Here is a 21,727-nt window from a genome sequence, read left to right on the forward strand (position 1 = left end):
ACTTATCATGGGGCAAGGGGGATTCCACGTTTTATGGAGCTGTTTCTAACCTTTTTTCAGAGAAAAAAACTGCCATATGGATTTATGAATTACATATTTTCACAGCCGCACATTTACAGAATACAATTCTAACCTAAACCATTCCATTTTTAATTATTAAAAAGAACATCAGAATTAAACTGCTTAAACATCTTCAAGCATAAGCATCTGTAAGACAAAACACAGCCAAAACACGTGCTGAGACAGCTGAGTGATGAGTGTAAGTCAGCAAGCCCACCAATATTTTTTTCTTCAAAGGGCAGCATTAAATACCAGGTCAAAGCACTAATAATAATTATTTTACATAATCTCATCCAACTTGCTATTATAGAACAGAAAACTAGTAAAATCAGAGTCACTGTTTTTCTGAACTGAATGAAGTTGGTGTTTTGTCTTTCCTTCCTCTGTCAACTTCTTCAGAGTTGACATCCTTATCTCTTCTGGCTGATTTGGTCAGGCTTGTGGTGTGCTGGCCATATTTTAACTCTCAAAAGAACACAAAAAAGTGTGATGGCTTGAACCCAGTACAAAGTTACTGAGGGCAGGCGAGCATGGAAGCTAGCCAGAGCACTTAGAGCCCAGCAAAACAGGATTAGAATTAAGAAGTTTCTTGCAAACTCAAAGCCAAGCGAAAGAAGAATTTTTGGATAGATTTGGCACGGGAATCGGTGAAAGACTTTCACTAATTCCTTCTATAATTGTGTTAGTATGTTCCTACAGCTTTTCCTACCCTCTGAAAACCCTGAATCAGAACAATAAAGGTGTGAGAAGATCAGGATTTATATTCATCGGCAGAGATGTCTGGAGAAGCTGATTACCAACTATGCTTGTCTCAGGACCTGTCTCAGGACAATGCTCTAAGTCTCCATTTTCATAAAGTTAATCACATGCAAATATAATAATCTAATGTAACCAAACTGAATAAAGGCAGGTCAAGATTTCCTCAGTGAACTACTAAAGCCAGTACTCAAAAATTATAAACAATATTTACTGAGTCTTCATGAATGAAATGGTTTGTAATACAGCTTGCAGTATAATTTAGAAGACAAAACTAGTGATATATAAAACAAATATGCTGGTGCATTTTAAGCAATTCTAGAGGTTACCAAAACCATACATTTTCCAGCTGCTAAGAGAATCAACAGAGCAGTAAAACTGCCCAAAAGCTGCTATCATCCCAACAATTTGAAACTCTGCAACTGTTGGTGAATAACATGAACCCCAAATTCCAAAAATAAATCAAGAATAATTGATAAACTGAATAATTTTGCTGAACAATATATTCTCACAAAGAGAAAACTATATATTAGAAACAGCAACCTATCCATTACTATTTATAATACCAAAGATAATCCAAATTTGAGTTACAAAAACCGAAACACTTCCAATCGTAGTTTCTTTAAATACAAGCATCGAAACACTCACAATATAACCCTTTTTTCTAAAGAAAGTATTATGTACTGTCTTTTTAGGAAAGTAATTAAGATATGGCAGAGATACCTTGTAGCAAATTCTGTTGTTTGAATGGCTACAGAAAGAACAGATTTGAATAGCTCACTCCACTCAAACTGGTAGAAGGGAAGATCTACAAAGATTTGCAACACAGGTGAGTTTTGAGATCAGTCATTAGAATGGAAATAAAGGCAAACAGAAGACAATACCTTTTATGCTACAGAAACACTACATATTAACATATGGTGTGAAAAAAGAAAAAAAAAATTACCTGGAACAAGTTCCATAACAATATAAATAGGTTGCCGTTGTGTGCAAACTCCTATAAGTTTTACAATATTAGGATGATCATATTGTTTGAGTATTCTGCAAAACATACATTAGGTTTATTATATTAATAAACTTTATTGTACAAAGCAATTAAGTATTGTATGAAAATATCTTAAACCCTTAATGTTATTTTAATGGAACATGCCATTCATGCTATTGTTTAAAAACAAAACAAAAACAATGTAAGAGATGAATCATCATTCTGTTTGAAACTGAGGGCATATCAACTCACTTATAAATCAAGATTGAGCACCACATTATTTTGATTGTAATCCTACCATTTGTCTACATAAATAAAAGAACTGAAAAACTGCTTGACAGGTTTGGCATTTCTCAAGAACCCTGGCAATTAAATAGCATTTCAGTGGCAAACCAGTAGCAGAGTTAAGTCAAAAAAGCATGTACTGTTCAAATCATACTCATTCCAATTTTAATCCACAAAATTAATTAGTACAATAAGTTTTAAAGCAATATAGAGACAGCAATTTTAATTTCGGAGAACTAAACAAAGACATTTACATCTTTTTACACAATGCTTTAATAAGAACGTTTGCAGGCTAAAACAGCATGCTATGATTTAGAAGTGAAATGAAGGGTTAGGAAGAATTCTAGAGAGACATCATAACTTTTATATGTTTTTTTCCTATTATTTGCTAACTCAAACTTCCTCTTCTTCTTCTCTTCTTCCTATGAGCAAGAGTAAAATAGCAGCCTACTTAGTAGATACATACTTAGTAAGAAATACTGCATTTCATTTTTTTCCCAGTACTACAGTGTTCCTTCAGCAGTGAGTTGCTTAGCAAATGAAACATCTCTGTAGTAGCCAACTGAGTTACGAGACATTTGAAAATATTCAGAAGCTATAATGGCTGATATTAGCTCTTTATATAATGTCTTGTACTTTTCCGTATTGATCACACTGTTTTTTGGTAAAAATGAAAATACATCATGTTCCATTAGAAGAAGGGAGCACGATAATTTAAATAATTTTTAAAATTATTTAAATAATTTTTAAATTATCTTGATACATCCCCTCTACCCTGAGGGCTTGGAATGTATTTATTTGCATACCCATATAATCAGCCTATATTCAAAATACTTAGCATATTGTGCTATGATTGCCATTTGAAAAACAGGGTATGCAATCATATGTTGTCTGAAACAGTACAGAATCACTCCTCTGAAGTGGATTCTTCTACCAATGAGAAAATTAGTAAATGGGATGTATACTATAACCTGGCCAAATCTGAAGAGCTGTTAGTCAAGCATGTGAGAAGGTAGGATTTATGACTGATATAATCACATTTAAAGTAACAACGTCTCCTTATCCCAGTCCTCATGGCACATCTCAGACAAAGCTCTAAATGCTTTGCTGAAGAGCTGGTTTAAGCAAGTGCAGATGTTGCGGCATTCACACGTTAAAAATATCTATTTTTAGCTACTGGGGAAACACGTGTAGAATGTATTGAGGGAGAGGAAAAAAAGGGAAAAGGAAAAGTTTAAGAATTGCTTCTTTGAATTTTTGTAAAGATCAGTTTTTATAAATCCATTCAAAAATAAGCCTTGAAAAAACAACTCAAAATAGATATATCTTTTAATTAAATTTAGAGAACCTACCTGGCTTCTGACAGAAATTTTATTTTCAGTTCCTGAGGAAGATCTTCTTTACAAGTTTTTACAGCAACAGGAGTCTTATCCTTTAATGTTCCTTTATATACCTCACCAAAATTACCCTGAAATCAGGAGAAAAAAATAATTCTAATTAAACAAAGCCTTCACAAATATCCAGAAAAATACTGCAGACATCTCATGTTAGAAAGCATCTGAACTGCCACAGCATTTTACAATGCTTTTATGAAGTCACATGAAGTCTTCTTCCAATATCTTTGTCCTTAACACAATTCAGTTCACACAGACATCGTATATCTGTTATATGAATATTACATATGAATTCTAAATTGACCTTGTTGGAAAGAGAGAAAAAGAAAACCCATGATTTGTGTGTAAAACATCTTAGTAACTTCTAAAGTCAATAGATACTGAAAATAGTATTTTCTTTCTTATTTTTACTCCCTCCCTTTTTCATTTTCAAACTGTTGTATTTTAATAATGGTTCTCAACTTCTGTCTGTAAGATACAAAAACATGATCTGTGAAACTAGGACAAAACATTTTAAAACCACATAAACATTCTCACACATACAAGGAAGGAAAAAAGCAAACTAAGAAAAATAATAATCAATATTCAACCTTAATTCTAATTGTAAATTAAAAGCACTGAAAAAAAATGTGCTTTTTTCCCCAAAATGGTTAAGCGTCCCACAATATATTTTTTATAAGCTAAGCTGATCAACACTGCTCTATAAAGACAAGTATGCAAGCTCTCATATTTGGACAGGAATTTAGAAAGCAGCTCCTTTTTATAACCACATTTTTCAGATTTTTTTGCAGCAGTGTAAGTTATATATTTTTTCAGTTTTCATAGGAGGTGATTGAAATAATTAGCAGAATAGTCTTCATCATGTGTATTTGCTACTTAGGTAAGAACAGAATGAAAAGGAATTAAGACAGATACTGAAGGAAGCAGCGTACTATGAGATATACAGCAAAACACAGGGGTCAAACAAAAACTCACAAGAAAACAAAACCAAAAATTGAAGATCCCATTCTTTTAGTTAAGCTTTGTATTTCCCAAAGAACTGACACAACCCCATTTTAAAGGTATGTCAGGTATATTTCCATGAGTTCCTCTCCCGTGTGTTAGTATCTAGAGCTGCACGTGAGTTCAACAAACAGCAAAAAATCTCCTGGAAATATCTTCCTTTCTTTCCTCAGTCTTCCTTTCTTTCCTCAGTGATGGAGATTTCTTTATATCATGCACTTGAATACAGTAGTGCCAAAGGAAGGAAGATTGAAAAGGAAAGAAAACCCTCACAGATGAAAAATAATAGTGCTATTACTTACAAAGGAAGAAATTCAGGTGCCTAAACATAGGTCTCTAGTAGTATTTTGTACATCCTACGATAACTGAGACAGCAACACAGCTGGCAAACACAACATATGATACACAACAGTTATCCTGAGTCCCTTCTAAAACAGCACTTCTAAATGCTAGGACGCTACCTCTGATACCTAAAATAGCACTAGATGCCCATAGGCAAGGAGTTGAATCACTTCTAACATTCTTTCCTCCAAGTTTCTGTTTAGAGGTACTTAATAGTAAAAACTGAAACTAAAGACTACTGAAGTATTAAGAATGTTTTCTTGATATAAAATATTTCATTATCATTTTATATATGATTTCCAGTATAATATTTATTTTATATAACTTCCATTTTGCAGGGTATTAGCCAACAGAGTAAAGAATAAATGGACCATTCACTTCTGAGGTAAAAAAAAAAAATCCTTCCCTTATTAAAGTCTGCATCTTCTTCTGCATCAAACTTTTATGATTTTCCTATTCACCTTTTGCAGGCCACTCATCCTTCAGATTTCTCATTTCCAGGGTGAATGGCAGCAGTTTATTTAACATTTTCTCATATGGAAACTATCCTACACCTTTGATCATCCTGTTATTCTTATCTTTTCTAGTTTGACTATAGCTTTTTAAAGATGGATGCATAACAGATTTATATAACGGACCAAGAAGCTTGTTATTCATTTCATTATTTTTTAAGTAATTATTAACTAGATTTGCTTTTATAATTTCTTCTAAGCACTTTTTTGTCCTTATTGAGGGTAAAAAATGTTTTGCGCCAAAAACATGAATACATTCATAAAATCATTTTAACTACCTTTACTCATCAAGCCTAATTCATATTTCTTTTTTGGAAGACAAGCCTTTTTGATGTCTGAATCTTTATTTTCTTATGCCAAATCATCTTTATTTTTCTCCTCTTCAGATGTTTCTGTTAAGAATATGAAACTGGCACTGCACCTGTATAGCATTTTATGTGGATGCAGCTCTGTCTAAAGATAGTTAATACTTGTTGTCATCTTAAACTGTTGAAGAGATTTTATCCTGGGAAACATTTTTTAGACTGTACTTAATTCCCTCACTTCTTGAATAGTTTAATTGATTCTTGCAGTGTGTCTCTTAATACTAAAGCAACTGTTGCTTCCATTTGGCTTCTCTATTTTCAATTTTTCAAGTTTTTGGACATCTTTTGGACATGGTGTCCAAAGTAGCATTTGCCCTAGATAGGTGCAAAGCTGCTGAAACCGTAAGTGGAGAACAAGGTAACAATTACCTGAGTAGGAGTATTTTAAAGACTTATGGCTACCAAGCAGAATTTGTGATATGAACTACAGCACAAGAGAATTAATTTAATACATGTAACTATTGTGAAGCTACCTATCATTCAGTAAGTCATACAAAAGCAGTGAGCATGTGTTATAACAAGTGTTGGTTAAATCATCGGATTATGTCAAATTCTTTCTTTATTTAAAATTTCCTACTCTGCAACAATATTTTTCTTTTGTAAGATTCAACAAAGCAAAATAGCCACATAATGCTTTATAGAAATCTAGCTAGCTTTCAGGTTAGGTTTTAGGCCTTCCAAACAAGAAGAATATGCACACAACAGTTAAACACTTTCAGCAGTAAAACAAACATATTATATCATTTACCTGTAAATGTGATTTACGTTTACTTAAAGCACAATATTATGATTATTATGAAAATAGAAAATGTATAGACTTCATGACTAATACATACTTATTTAAATGTTATTTAGCTCACTTGATTACTTACTTTGCCAAGTAATTCCCCCAGTGTGACATCTTCATGATTGAGAACCCATTTCTTATCCTACGGAAAGAAAAGGAAAGAAGAATTTCCAGTTTCTATCTACGTCCTTTAAGATACATTCCAGCCAGTGGAAAAGGACCTAAAGAATCATCTTATTCAGCTCACTTAGTAAACAGCATGATAAGAAATTAACAATTCAAGAGTCTGTAAAACAGATTTTAGAAATCTTGCTACACAATACAATATTGAAATATACTATATAGCAAATTTCTATCAGAAGATTAAGCCTGCAACATGAGAGTATGCATGTAGAAAGAACGCAGTATGTACTTTTCACAAAAGCTCTCAACAGCTCTTGCCAAAAATGACTTAAGTCAAAATCAGATACTAACACTTCCATTTTAGAATACAAAATAATGTATTGCTAGATCAAAAACCGATTTCTCTTCTGGCTGCACCGAAAAAGGAACCAACTTTTCTAAACATGAACTAGACAAGTATTTGCATTTCTTAAATCTTTTCTGGTAGTTTGATATATTACAGGAAACTATCTGAAAAAGATAACGTAATAAATGCCAATTATAGTATCCATTCAGTGCTGATGACCAACACTGCAAATATTCTTCAACAGCCCACAGACACATCAAAAACAATTCTAAGCTTCTTGCTACACAGACGTATTTAATAAATACTTAGTTAAAATGTTATAGTTGGATATTTTAAGTCTAAACCATACAATGAAAGAACTATTTATTATTTCTCATTTTTAATTGCACCTGAACTGCTTGCTAACAACCTCACAAACACTACTACCATCAACCATGTTACTGGTAAGAACCTAATTATATTTCAAGCATTCTCTATTACTAATGAAACAGGTTGGAAAAAAAAAAACCCCAACAACAAAAAACAAATGAGTGTACTGCCAACTCAGTAAATCATTTCACCTTAAAGCTCACAGAAAACCAAATCAAACATGTTGGCTTTGCAGTATCCCTGATACTAGAATATCAGTTTTACTGGACCATGGAGGACTTGGCCCCATTTCTATTGAGAATGCATCAATTTCAGCACCTGAACAAAACCAAATTACAACACAGAGTATTAACTTCTAGGATTCAGAGTCCCAAAGTCTTTAGGACTTCTACAGATTAAAACTGATACCAGAATTTTATGAGAGGAACGTACTGATGCCAACAGAGCGCTATGGAACGTGCGTCGTGCTGTCGCGATGCGCCCTGAGCTATCTCCTACTAATCTTGCTGCGTGTAATTATCTATTCCATAGGACACAGCTTTGATTAATCAACAGAAGTTAAAGAAAATTAACAAAAAGTTTTTGGAATTTATTAGAATTATGATGATTTAAAGCTATCTTCTTCCTATACACTTTTACCTTCAATTAAGCTCTGAAATACATTATGGTCATCTTCTGTTGACTACGCATTAAGTGAGAGTAAGCATTGTTATAACTGAATGTGGTTTATCACCAAGTTTTTAAAAACAAAGCCTACATATTTTCATTCAGGGAATTAAAAAAAAAAAAAAGACACAATGTCTTTACATGGCCATCTGAAATCAATATATCAGTTGTAGTTTAAAAACATATGCTATTAAACATTCTTGTACCAGCATCAAGTACAAGAGATTTTACTTTTAGCAAATGTCAAGAGGAGACTGAAACATTTTAACTTAAAGAATAACCGTTTTCCAAAGTGTTCTTAATTTTTTGGACCGCATTGTCCCATTTGCTTTCAGGATAAAAAACAACAGCAGGAGAATTATTGCCACCATTTTATTTACCAGATACAAAGATCTAAACATATTAAAACAAATTATGGAACTGAAAAACTGGAAAAGGAAAAGGTCTGTTAAGGTATTACATTCATGAAAGTTCTTAGCATAGGTTACAATATTTATCAAGTGCTTTTTCTCCTGGTTTGCTTTACAACGTTAAGTACATTTAAAATTATGCTGAACAAAGCCTGTTTTGCTTTGATTTAGATAATCTCATTTCTGCTAATGTATTTATTGTTGTTGTACTGCTATTTGTTGTTCTGCTAAGGTCACACACAGTCTTTGTAATCCTGCAATTGGTGCCTGCTTTCCAAGTGAACCACAGTACGCAAGTAGGCTCTCACTGATAACCACTACATCAGACAACAATGCAAAATACAAATACGCATTTTATCATAGGCCAAAATTTCACTCACTATTGCTAATAGCTTTACAGTGTGAAATGATCTTAAAAACAAAATGAAAGCGTAAGCTGTCCCATTATTCTCCCTCTCAAGCATAATGTACCAGGCTGAATGAAACCGAAAGATTGTTGTGGGTGCTGCTCTGAAGAGGGTTACTACTACATAAAAATGCATGCATATGTTTTAACCCTCTGATTTTTATTTTGGTGCACCATAAGGCACACTAATTCAGAAATGACAAATTATACTAGCTTCTCAAGCTTCCAGGATCTTCTATGCTTAACAAACCAGCACACACCCCTGCTAGATATTGGTTAAGTACAAGAGAAAACTTAGTAATAATTGTTAGTATTGAGCAGGAAAAGTACTTTATATCACACTGTTACACTCATATTAGCCTAGAATTTTATAAAGCCCTGGACAGATAAGAAAGTTTTCTTAATATTCACTTCTGCTTACTTAAAATCATTAAAGCAGAGGCTAAAGACAGAGGGTAAATAAAATTACTATTCTTGATACTGCTTGCTAATTTGATATTAGGCAATTTTATGACAGATGAACAAAACGAATCTTCTTACGTAGCATTCAAGGGATAAAGACGGGTCTGGTTGCAGGAAAGCTTTTTTTTTTTTTTTAAACAAGATCTTTTGTGCCCTTGAAATTTTATATTATGTGCTCCTAGAACATTAGCAAGTCACACACAATCCCTTCTGAAAAGTCTGCAATTGACTGTAATTATTAGGAACAATTTGGCACTATGCATACTAAAATAACACTAAAAAAAATGCCTGATGAGCAGGAGCAGAAAGCTTGCAGACTCGGTCTTCAATAATGCAGATTCTCAAACAACATTCAGAGCATGCCCTGTATTTTTCTTTGAAGGCTCTTCCACATCCTGCCCACGTCCATCCAGCCTTCAAAATCCATACTCCTCACTGTTTGAACTCTCTCATCACACACTTCCCACACAAAATCATGATATTTACCTTCCAAGCCTGCCTTTACTCTATGCTGACAGTGAGTTGGGGGCCGCTGAGCACTCGGATACGCATGCAGCAGAGTAGACACCACACACTAGGGCAGTAAGCCACTGCAGATCAGTAGATACATGCCAACTGATGGGCTTAAGTCTGTTCCTTCAAACGAGCTGATGCAGCGTGCAGAGTACAAAGTTTGAGCTTTATATAGGTGGCTGCTTGGCCTGCTTGCGTCTAAGCCTAATCCTGGTGGTACCCAAGTTTAACACAGGGCTCTATCTAACCGGCTAAGATTCATGCTGACAACGGTTAAAAACACCAAAAAGCAGTTGGGGTGAACAATCAAGCAACCCAAATGTTGTAACAGTGTACAGAGATGAACAGGAAAAAAAAAAGCAGTTCTTTCAACAAACAGTTCCTATGCCAAGTTTGAATGCAAAAGGCCATCCAAGCATGGAACGGAGTAATTTTGGTCTAAATTCCAAAGCAGTTTTAGCTGTGGAGCTTTTAAAATTCACTTCTACTTGTCTCAGATGTAATAGCGAATAACCTGTATATTGAATAGAGTAAGGAATTTTGTGTTTCTCTGTTCCCAAGTGGAGCAAAGATTCATTTGTGCTTGTTATGCATTTACAAAGCTATAGATAAAAAAGAACAAAAAATGTGAAACAATTTACCATGTGTAACACCAAAATAGCTCATATGAAAAACTGGACTTAAATCATTCATTGGAAATCACTAGACTAGGAAAAAATTCCTATGCTCAAACAAACTTTCTTATTACCTACATCATTCTCCATCACGTATATATAAACTCCCTGTTGGTAAGCCTTTCTCCTATAAACCTGACAAAGTCACTTCAAAGTTCTGCAAAGAGATGTAGCATATAATATCAAACTTGTCAGGTTTCTTAAAAATCATTGCAAACTAAAGTAATACTGTATTCATTATAAGAAATTCATTTAAATATACAAACATTCATTTCACTGCCTCCTGTATTTTTTACTAGTTTTTTTTTTTAATCAAAGTTGTTGTGATCCTTTGCAATGATAAAGTTTTACTGGGAAGATCAAAATTTAAAAAACAAAATCTGGAAAAAATTATTACTTATTAGGTAATATTAGACAAGTCTGCAGAGTTCACATTTCAAAGCATCTGTCAAAAAAAATTCATAATGCAAGAAGAAAATATCACCTCAAAACTTAAAAAAATGTACCTGACTAGAATATAATCACGTCAGATTTTAGTATTACTTCAGATCTGACAACTTCCGCCACTCATTGAGTATTATTTTGTTGCTATTGCCTTCAAACTAGTTGCTTAAGTTTATAAAAATACAAATATTTGCAACAGAAACAGCATGCAAATATATTTTCAGCTACAGCAGGTAGGAAATATTCTACTCTATATGCTGACAATGCTTCCAAGGAAGTGTAGTGTATAAATCCTTTAGTTAAAGTAAGAAACTCAGTAGAGATTACATTAGAAGAATGCAGACAGAATATCTATTATCTTTAAAAATCCGAGAGAAGACTGTTTTTAAAATAAACTACTATGGGTTACTAAAACATTTGAACCATACATGCAGGGAAAAACTAGAATTCAGTGATTTTTCCAAATTGTTTTGTAAGGAGAGTGTCCTAACTTGAATCTGCCTGACCTGGCAATCATTCTTCCTGACAACTGAAACACACACAGACTGACTTGTTGCAGTTGTCTTAGGAGCCTTTTTTAGTTGGCTGTCCCATCTATGTTGCACAGACAGTGAGCCTACAAGTCGTGCATTGCTGTTCCCTGGACCTACTGGGAGCTTCAGCCTCTTGACCGCTGGTTCTGGTCCCTGCTCTGCCTCCTGCTCTGCTCTGGTTCCCCTGCCTGCCATCCCACTCGTGATCCCCACCGATACAACCCAGCCTTGCCCAGATGCCAGTTTGTGATACAGCCTCCTCTGTTTCCCCAGCTCAGACTAGCCACTGGCCACAACTTTCTCTCACCCCATGGATGGAGCCTTTCCTGAAGTGCTTCATCTTTTTTTTTTTTTTTTTCCCTGAATGCCAATGATGGGGAAGGCGGGGGGGGAGCAGTTTTTGAAGGAGAAACCTATTTGCAATCTGTGTAAGAAAGTATGACACATTCTATTCTTAGTGATACTGCAGCCATTTCATAAAAAGCTATAATAATTCTACCATTTGAAACAGATCTTGAAAGAAAGCATGAAGAATATCCCATGGTAAAAAAGTCTTTGTCCCACAATAAACTGTAGATAATTGTAAAATATAACAATAAATTATCTGAAATAAACTAGAAGATATAAAGTATTGAAAATGAGAATTTCAATTTTGTCATTAGCATTCTACAGGAAGATTTTAGTAGCATACAAAATTATATATCGATAAAATGTTCTGCTTTATACATAATCCAAATGCAGCTTCAGTAGCTTAAGCCCAGCCTCCAATTCTATGGCATTACTGAGGCAGTTCTGTTTCCCATAGTGGAGACCAGAAGCTGGCCACTATTTCCACATCTTCACCTTAGGCTCAGTGACTCACAACACTCTCTGCTAAGAAAACAACCTCTCTATCGCCAGCGACTGCAATTCCTACTTTAGCTCAAACAAGGGCGGCCTGGACTGCGAAGGAAAATTTCATGAAATCTCAATGGGAACTGGACATTTAACACCCTTGTACATCCTGTGCCAAGGGAATCTGAGAGCTGGGCCTCAAATTCAGAAGATTTTTTTTTTCCAAATGAAGCAACTCAAAAAACAGAGCGGAGCATTCAGTATATGAGCTGATGTAATACAAGAATCCACTTATTTACTCTTCCACAAATAGCAAGCTTCGCTGTTGTGCAGTTTGGGGAGAGACAGTTATTGTACTGTTTGCAGATATCTAAGTAGTTGATGGAAAAATACTTGCGAAACTTGAAAGCAAAATGTTAGTATGAACTGTTACTTGTCTGACAACTCTCATTCATTGCACTGAAAGAACTGTGCTCTATTCCAAGAACTGTACACAGGTACATACCGTATACAGCTATATGACGCTCACCCTGTAAATCATTGTGACTAATTGTGGTGGTCTTTCACCCCCAAGACTGGCAATGAGACCTTCTGCAAATGTCTAAAAGTTTATTTACTTATGTTTCAGAGAAATGTATGGTCTCAAAAAGTCCAATTTTCATATAGGGTTGTGCCCCAATATACTAAAAATTTTAACGTAAGTTCACACCATACTCAAAATCATTTTGCTACACATGAAGACATGCTGGAGAAGGTCTCATACTCAGCTAAAACTCAAGCGTTTGCTTTAGCCAAAACGCTAAGTAATTTTAATATACAACACAGGGTTTCAGCAGTATGTGTACAAAAATAAGACCTTTACAAGAGAGTAGAAATTTCACTTTTCAATTTAACTACATAGTCTTATTCAAATATATTTTGTGCTGACCAATTATACATCTGACTAATCTACATCAGAACTATTTATTCCTACATTATTTCAATTACATTTTAAAGATAGTCTTTCTCTCTGTAATTATCAAACTAATATATGAAAAAATCCCTGTGTCTCTACATCTCAAAGACAGAGAAAACCCTTTTGTATGTAATTAGACCTTAATGCAGGGCATTATCTCTCTTGTTGTGGGTAGAACTTGTCTATAACTAACATGCTAGGTCAAGCCATATTATCTGCCTTGAACCAGATATTATATAAAATTATTTCTGCTAAAAGACTAAATCCTAGCAGAAGGCACAACAACCATCATCACTGCCTTTAACTCATCAGTTTTTAAATTCAAAAGCAAATAGTGCAGAATGTATAAAAAAAATTCAGTTATTAGCGAGACAGATAACCAGCAAAGGATTTCCCTAGGAAAGCAACCCTTAAAAAGAAAAGGAACCCTGCCTTGAACCCTAGGTAACTGGTATGGAGTACTGAGTACAACCTGAGTACAGAGCCTGATCAAGGCCCTTTTTGAAACACAAAGCTTGGGACCATCTTAAAAGAAGCTGGAAGATGATTTTTTTTAAACTCTGAAAGCTCTTCTACCCCTTCAACTGAGGAGGGTTCAGTCTCTGACAGAATAGCATCCACAGTGCTCTGATTCACAGTACTGCGTATTTCCTTCCAGCTACATACCAGCGACTTCTGCGGTCAACTCATACGGAAGGCTTATACTGACTTACTTCTTCTTTCTGAAAGGAGAAAACCGTCAAAAAAATGGAAGGTGTACAGAAGAAACACACTGCACAGTTCACCTTGCTAGGAAAGTGGCTACTCATTACCTTCTTCCACAGCTTTACATTTAGATGAATTAAGCAGGGCAGAGGGGAGTGTGAAGACAGGAAAGAAGGGGAAAAGTCATTACTACTGAGATTTCTAGGACTTCTTTATTATGTTTGAGGCCACAGGATCACACAGACAATTGTTTCTATAAGGCATGCTCAGTGCACATTCTGCAGACCCTCTGAGTGTCTCTAGTGATTGTCCCAAACTCCCTGCAGGCCACTTGGTCAGCCTCCCTCACATGAAGTCTTGTACCACACCACCATGCCCGTGTGATGGGATCCATGCACAGCCATTCCCCCTTCCCTGGGGAGGGCTTCCGAGGAAAGTCTCAATAGCTGCTAATAGATTTTTCACCTATAGACAAGATTCTTGATTGAAACTGCTGGCTCACTGACCAGAAGCCAAAAGCACCATATTTTCTTCACCTCCTGCTTTTGATTTTGCTCCAATTTAGAACTGTTCTGTCCACCAAAGCCTGTAATATTTTCTAGATATTTTTTGTTGATTGGATACCTCATTCAGAAGCTGTTACACTATAAACAGATAGAAGGGCCAGCAAATAATGCACACTTTTCTCTACCAGTAAAGCTCCAGTTTAAGTAAATGATTTGTAAAGAAAGCTATGAAAAATCATTTGTAAATGATTTAAAGAAAAAAAAAATTAAATGACTACTTGGAAGTATTAACAGAATTTTTTTTACACTGAAATAAATTCTGTAAAAGCAAAAGAGTTCAGAATTAAAAAGTTAATGCATTTTTTTTACCTCCTAATTCCCAAGATTCAATACTTCAGTGAATGACTTTTTGAAAATATTGACAACATGACATTTCAAAGGCTTGTTTATGAAGAACACATCTGATGCATAAACCTTCAGAGGAATAATTAAACAAAATGGCATTATAAACTGCAATTGAATGAACTGTCAAAGGATTTGTTATCACTATATTAGTACATTAATCACTACCTGTATTCTTCTTTTTATGAAAACTTTTAGTCATTTATCATACCAGTGTAACCTATTCATTCGATTCAGTATCTTGGTTCAGCCAGATTTTTCACAATCAAAGGATTATTCAAACTTTGATCAGTTTTGCTACTAAAGCTCTTGTTGCTTTAAGAAAAAAATTTTTATCAATAAATATATGCAAATTGCGCCAACTTGTTATACTCAGTTTCATAAGCTATCAGTAAGTGAATATTGATTTAAACGATACATAAATTAGAGTTGCCTATTTATGAGTGATTTGCTCTGTGAATAGAAATATTTAATTACTTTTGTAGGTATACGAACTATGTCTGAAGTTGAAGAGCCTCATCACATATGTCACTCCAGCAGCTAGTTGGCTGAACCAGCAGAATAAAGAGAAGGCAGCTGCCACTCTGGGAGACACTCAAACGATCCTTTCTGTTTCTAGTTGGAATATCTTCAAAACTGCTCTTTTACTACTCATCAGGCACCATCTGCACAAACCTCAAAAGCAGACGGCTAAAGAAAACGATGGAACCCTTAGCATCGCATGCTCCTTCTGATTGCACTTTTCATCACTCATTTAGTCTCTAACTTCTGTGTATTCATAATTGATTCTGACACCAGGAAAATTTGACAGACCATCCGTGAGACTTTAGTAGAAGATACATAGTGTAACACAATCAACAGAACAAAAACTGTAACCAGCACTTCTCTCTCCTATCCTAATTTCCCTCCCCTTAAACTATTCTGTATCAGCTATTCTGTTGTGCTCCTCCCTCCTACCTTCTCTCGCCCTCTGGTTCAGTAAAAACCTTAAACACTAAACCCAGTATTTTCTCAATAGGAAAATATCAAAATACAATCCTCTTCCCCTTTAATACAGCCTTCACTTTTTGTGAGGATTATCATTGAGCTTCTGAATTAAAAAAAAAAATGGCAGCCTCACTAACACATTCTATTCCTCCACTCAAAAAACAAACTCACTCACTTGAGATTAGTTTTTGAAAGAGGAAAAAAAGGTTTGGGCACTCCAGGACAGGTTTAGCACTGTAAATGCTATGCAGAGAGAAGCACATAAGCCTTAGCACTGGCTAAGCCTGTAATTTCCTGCTAAGGTTCATGACTCTTCATGCACTGAGAACGGAAACTGGAAACCTAACTCAAGGCTTATGGTGGTACTGAAACACCTCAACCTATGGTCCCTAAGTCCATCTGTGAATTCAACTCTCAAACTGCGGATGGTCCCTCTGTCCAATAGCACTACTCTAGACAAAGAAGAAAGTATCTTAAATAGAAATATTTAATTGAAAAAGACTAGAGCTTCACATGTATTAAAATTCTACTTAATATCTTAGGCACTTGTGGAAGGATTTCACTACTGTACACTCTTCTGACCCCCACCAATACAGTGAAAAAGTATTCAAGAGAAAATGTTGTCATCTATCTCATAGAAGTGTACAATTCCCATGTTAGAAAAGAAACAAACTCAATTTTCTAGTTTGCAATGTGTTAAATATACATCTAAATACTCTGTTTTGAAACAAAGTGTCTCTGGTTCCAATGATTATTTTAATTAATAAACTATAATATGAGCAGTACCACAAGGTGAACTGTAACAAGGACAAGGCTATCTATGTTTTTACTGAAAGTATGTTGCCTCACTAATACTCTGTTCAAATTGCATTCAATTGAATATGTCATCAGTCAATATTTCTGCACAAGTGCCAATAATACATTAATTAAGCACATAAAGGAATGTGTGCATATCAGTGTGGTAGCTTGAAAATACGCAGACTACCTAATATGTTTTAGGGTTTATTTACTGTTCAGGAGTTTAAAAGACAGCTTTGGCTATACCCAAAACTATGTGAGAATTTCTTCGACGTTAGCTTAAGTTAAACAATAGCTAGAAACAAAGTCACGTCTTTTTTCTATCTGATCACAAACTTCATGATTTGGACATGTACTTGTTTCTGATTACAAACAGAATGTAAAAAAAGTATTTCTCTACTTGTCAAATGCTATTACCATTAATTACCATATTACCATATTATTGCCATAAATGAATAGCATGTGCAAAAGATACTGAAAGATATAAAAGAAAGTGACAAAAAAATGGAAAATAAAAATCTTTAATGTAGGTATGTGTAGACAGACAGCATAATGCCCATCAGAGTCATAAAAACTCTCATTTTGACAGAGTTGCTTCTAACTCAAACAAATTCAAAGCAAATTCAGTACATTCTCTTACCTAACCGTAACCTAATCAGAATGAGACAGAAGGCCAGAACTCTTGAGACTACTAATGCCACTACTATTCCCCCCCCTGCAAAAGGGAGCTGTTTATAACGTAGCCCTCTTCTTGCAACGCTACGATAAACGTTCCTTTACTACAAGGACTAGTCCTTGTTCAGACTTGTCCACCTTTAATTTTGGACCACAGAACGTAAAAGCACTATAGACAAATCCAGTTACAGAAATTAATGCTTGGACACACCTGCTTGCTATTGTATAATATACCTTATTTCCAAATGGGATTATTTCAGAAAACCGGAAACTTTATTATGTTTTACTTCATATATGTCCTTTGGCAACCACAACTCTGTATTTGTCTCAAGACAAACATGGAAGAAGCTGAAATTGAATTACATGAATGCCATACTTGATAGCCAAGCATAATAACTGACTTGCCTCAGATAGAGCTTCACTACCTTTTGGGAGACAACCCTTTATTAGATATAAGGAGCTATTTGGCCAAAACAGGATTTTGAGACACACTACAAGAATACCAAGGAAATAACATGATATCTAAGGGATAGGAAGGAACTGCTTCAATCTGGACACTTACAGAGAGGAAATGAGAGATTCATGATGATGAGACTGCTATGATTAGTACATGGTTGCTTGCAAAGCAGGCAATGGTGTCCCTTGTTCCTTGGCCCACATACCCTGGGCCTACTTGTGAAAGGCACTACTGTCTTTTGCAGCCACATTCTCCCATACATTTTGCTTAATAATACCAGCCTTTCTTGCTTATTCTTCTACATTATTGATAAAGCAACCTGAGTGTCACGTCGGGACTCCCCAGGGGCTGGTAGCAGTGAGGGCTCCCAGTGGCAGCAAGGCAGGGCCTCACAGCCAGGGCCCATCTCACTGCCCCACGAGGGTGCTGGGCAGCCTGGGCCCAGGCAGCAGGCACCTCTGCAGGGCCAGACCAAGGCCAGGCTGTTGGCCCAGGGCTTCAGGTTAGGCCTGATAAGGAAAACTCAGCCCAGACAGAGCCCTGCAATGGCTGGGCACAGGGATGAGGCAGGGCTGGATCAGGCCAGGACATCAGCCCACAGATGTGTGTCTGGGTCCAGATCAATAGGGCCCACAGCCAGGCTCAGGCAGAGCTGCAACACAGCAGAGATTGGAGCTCAGGTGGGAGCCAAGCACTAGCACCTTGGTGGGGGGCAGCTCCTGTGGGACAGGTCAGCCCTGGCCGTGGCCTCCCCGCAGCGCTCCTGGGACACTGGCAGGCAGGGAGCAGCTCCAGCTGCACTGGCCCTGCAGAGGTCCTCAGCCCCAGCAGCCAAACCACCACCAAGGGGAATGCTCTCAGGGGCCTGACAGTGATCTGGCTATTTACTAGTGACATGTATTCATCAATGACCTGGATGAAGGGACAGAGAGCACCCTCAGTAACTTTGCTGATGATACAAAACTGGGAGGGGTGGCTGTGCTGCCATTCAGAGAGCTGGACAGGCTGGAGAGATGAGCTGAGGGGAACCTCAGAAGTTCAACAAAGGCATGTGCAGAGTCCTGCACCTAGGGAGGAATAACCTCATGTACCGGTACAGGCTGGGAGCTGACCTGCTGGAAAGCAGCTGTGCAGAGAAGGACCTGGGAGTCCTGGTGGACAGCAAGTTAGCCATGAGCCAGCAGTGTGCCCTTGTGGCCAAGAAGGCTAACGGTATCCTGGGATGCATTAGGATGAGTGTTGCCAGCAGATCAAGGGAGGTGATCCTCCCCTTCTACTCAGCCCTGGTGAGGCCACATCTGGAGTAGTGTGTCCAGTTCTGGGCTCCCCAGTTCAAGAAACATGGAGCTACTGGAGCAAGTCCAGAAGAGGGCTACTAAGATGATTAAGGGACTGGAGCATTTTTCCTATGAGGAAAGGCTGAGAGAGCTGGGCTTGTTTAGCCTGGAGAGGAAGGGGAGGGGAGAACCATAACATTTATAAATATCTGAAGGGAGGGTGTCAAGAGGATGGGGCCAGACTCTTTTCAGTGGTGCCCAGTGACAGGACGAGAGGCAACGGGCACAAAGGGAAACACTGTAAATTCTGTCTGAAGGTAAGGGAAAGCTTCTTTACTGTGAGGGTAGCAGCACTGGAAGAGGCTGCCCAGGGAGGCTGTGAAGTCTCCTTCCTTGGAGATATTCAAAAGGCATCTGGACAGTGTCCTAAGCACTGTGCTGTAGGTGTCTCTGCCTGAGCAGGGCAGCTGGACTAGGTGATCTCCTCCAACCTCAAATATTGTGTGTGTGATTCTGTGTTTGGAATCGTATCACTGTATTTAACCTTTGAAGATACTGCTAGATCAACAGATGGCCAAAAACTGAGAAACAGGTTGTCAACTAGGCAACTCGCTGAGTGGAGAACTATGGTCAGCCTTGATACTGTTACCCCTCCCAGGTGTTCAGGTAGCAGCTAACAGTCTCTCTCCATGTTATACTGGAGGTTTACATAACTAACATTTTTACAAGCAAGTATATTCCCAGACCTCTTGAGGCTATCCAGGGAGCTTGCTTTGATTTCAACAAAGATAAGTACTTTCAGACAGAAGAGTTATTTCAAGAGTTAACTGCAACTTGGAGAATATCTATTGATAATTAAAAAAATAGTATCTTCAACTGTGAAAAAGAATACTTCGAAAACAAGCAGAACATTCTCTTTTTATTTGTAAAACAAAATATCCTGAATTTGAAAAGACTCTGGACAGAGATCATAGCCAGTATCCTTGTCTTGAACGAGCAAAAGGGAATCATACATTGTTCATTTCTTTGGTAGAAATGCAGCTACTAGAATTGTGTGTAAGGCCACTCAGTCTACGGTAAGAACAGCTGATAATCTCTGCTAAAGATGCAGTCTCTCTCTCTTCCCCCCCCCCCCCCAAAAAAAAAAAGACTGAAATTTTATCCCTTTTACTCTGAATTTCTTCCAAACACATAAGCTGAAGTCTGAGGTGCAGCTTTCCTGCTGCCTATTTCCCTTCATTAGCAGAAAACACATCAAAGATACCAGATATTATTATGCCAAGAAGAAGGTTTACAAATTAGTTGCAGTAAATTATAACAGCTCTCAGTAAAATGGAAAACATAACCCAGAATGAATACTTAGTGCTCAGATTCCCCTAGCATTATTTTTCTTTAATTTTCAGGAACAATTTCAATCATAAAGTAGTCTAACATGGTACTTTTTCAAATTAACAGCCAGCAGTAAGGCAATTAAGTACTAAGCATTTTAAAAACAGACATTTTGGGAATTAAATATGAATTTATGAGTCTATGCTTAAGCACCGACTTTTTAAAGTCCTAGCAATTTTTTTTAGTAGGAGAGAGAAAGGGAGAAAGAGAAAGTGTCACACGTGCTTGTACTACTTTTTGGAGTACCATCCGACACAAACAAGATTCTTATCTAACGGACTCTAAAGCAAGATTTGTAAAAGGTCTACTGAAAGAAGGAGCAAATCATGATCAGGTTCTACCATAGTATGAATAGATAAAAATACTTCTATTTTGTCATTGCCGCTATTTACTTAGCTCACGTTCTCTGTTAAATTATTTCCCCTAGCTACTTCAGACCACATAAAAACCATACTGCAAAACACCCTCATACTGATGAAGACAGGCTCCATAGGAAATTCTGCCACTGCTTTTCACCTTATGAGTGGACTTAATCAAAACACAAAAAGCTAAAAACTTCTAAAAATAGGGGAACTTGAGTAGACTTATGAAAAATAAAGCATAAATTAGAATTAATTCTTCAAAACACCACAATGATTCAACTAAAGTAAAACAAATTGCTTTAAGAGAATTGAAAAGATGAGACTCTCCAACCTAAGAATCTGTCTTAACTCAGCATGAAGCATTTACCAAAAGCCTAAATCTCTCCCACCACAATTATCTTTTCATTAACATTACTCTAACCCCCCCCAAAATTAGAGGAATAAGCCCTTCTGTCAGCACCTCAGGTATAGTAAATGTTCACACACTGTACTTATATGTTTCTTCATGCTGTAAATGGAAAAAAAATGTGTTTAGAAAAAGAATTTGAGAAGTAGCATTTGCTCTCCTTTCTCCCTCTGAAATAGAAAATATCAATTGTATGAATTACTGCAGCTAAGAGCAATTTGTGCACAATGACAGGAAAGTCAATCTTTCATGTACAGTATTAAAGATAATTAGAGTGAAATTCCTTTTTACAGCTAAGAGAATCACCATCGCAGACCATTTTTCATCAGCAGTAGGTATCCAAATACCATTTTTCAAAACTTGCTGAAGCAGAGAAAAGAATGAAGCCAAATAACGGTTGTGTACCTGTTGATACTGGTCTGTCTTCGAGGAAATGAGAAATGATCTTGTTAGATAAGTTCTATTTTTGACACCATCTATGCCAGTAGATCTAATGTGCGTATGAATTTCATGAATCATAAACCATGTATTTCAAGTCCT

At 36.5% G+C, this 21,727-nt stretch overlaps 1 protein-coding gene across 8 annotated transcripts in view; it reads right to left on the reverse strand.

Annotated features, from left to right (window-relative positions):
• The window catches only part of LOC112995243 (tyrosine-protein kinase Fer), a 190,532-nt gene that overhangs the window by 66,989 nt on the left and 101,816 nt on the right, over positions 1-21,727 (reverse strand). For all 8 annotated transcript variants that reach the window (XM_064500181.1, XM_064500180.1, XM_064500179.1 and 5 more), the window contains 3 exons: positions 6,574-6,630; positions 3,439-3,554; positions 1,763-1,857 (listed from right to left, as the gene is read on the reverse strand). In XM_064500181.1, coding sequence (XP_064356251.1) covers positions 1,763-1,857; positions 3,439-3,554; positions 6,574-6,630 — 268 coding nt within the window. The remainder of the gene's footprint in view (positions 1-1,762; positions 1,858-3,438; positions 3,555-6,573; positions 6,631-21,727) is intronic.

Source organism: Dromaius novaehollandiae, chromosome W (assembly GCF_036370855.1).
Source record: "Dromaius novaehollandiae isolate bDroNov1 chromosome W, bDroNov1.hap1, whole genome shotgun sequence".
Lineage (NCBI taxonomy): Eukaryota > Metazoa > Chordata > Aves > Casuariiformes > Dromaiidae > Dromaius > Dromaius novaehollandiae.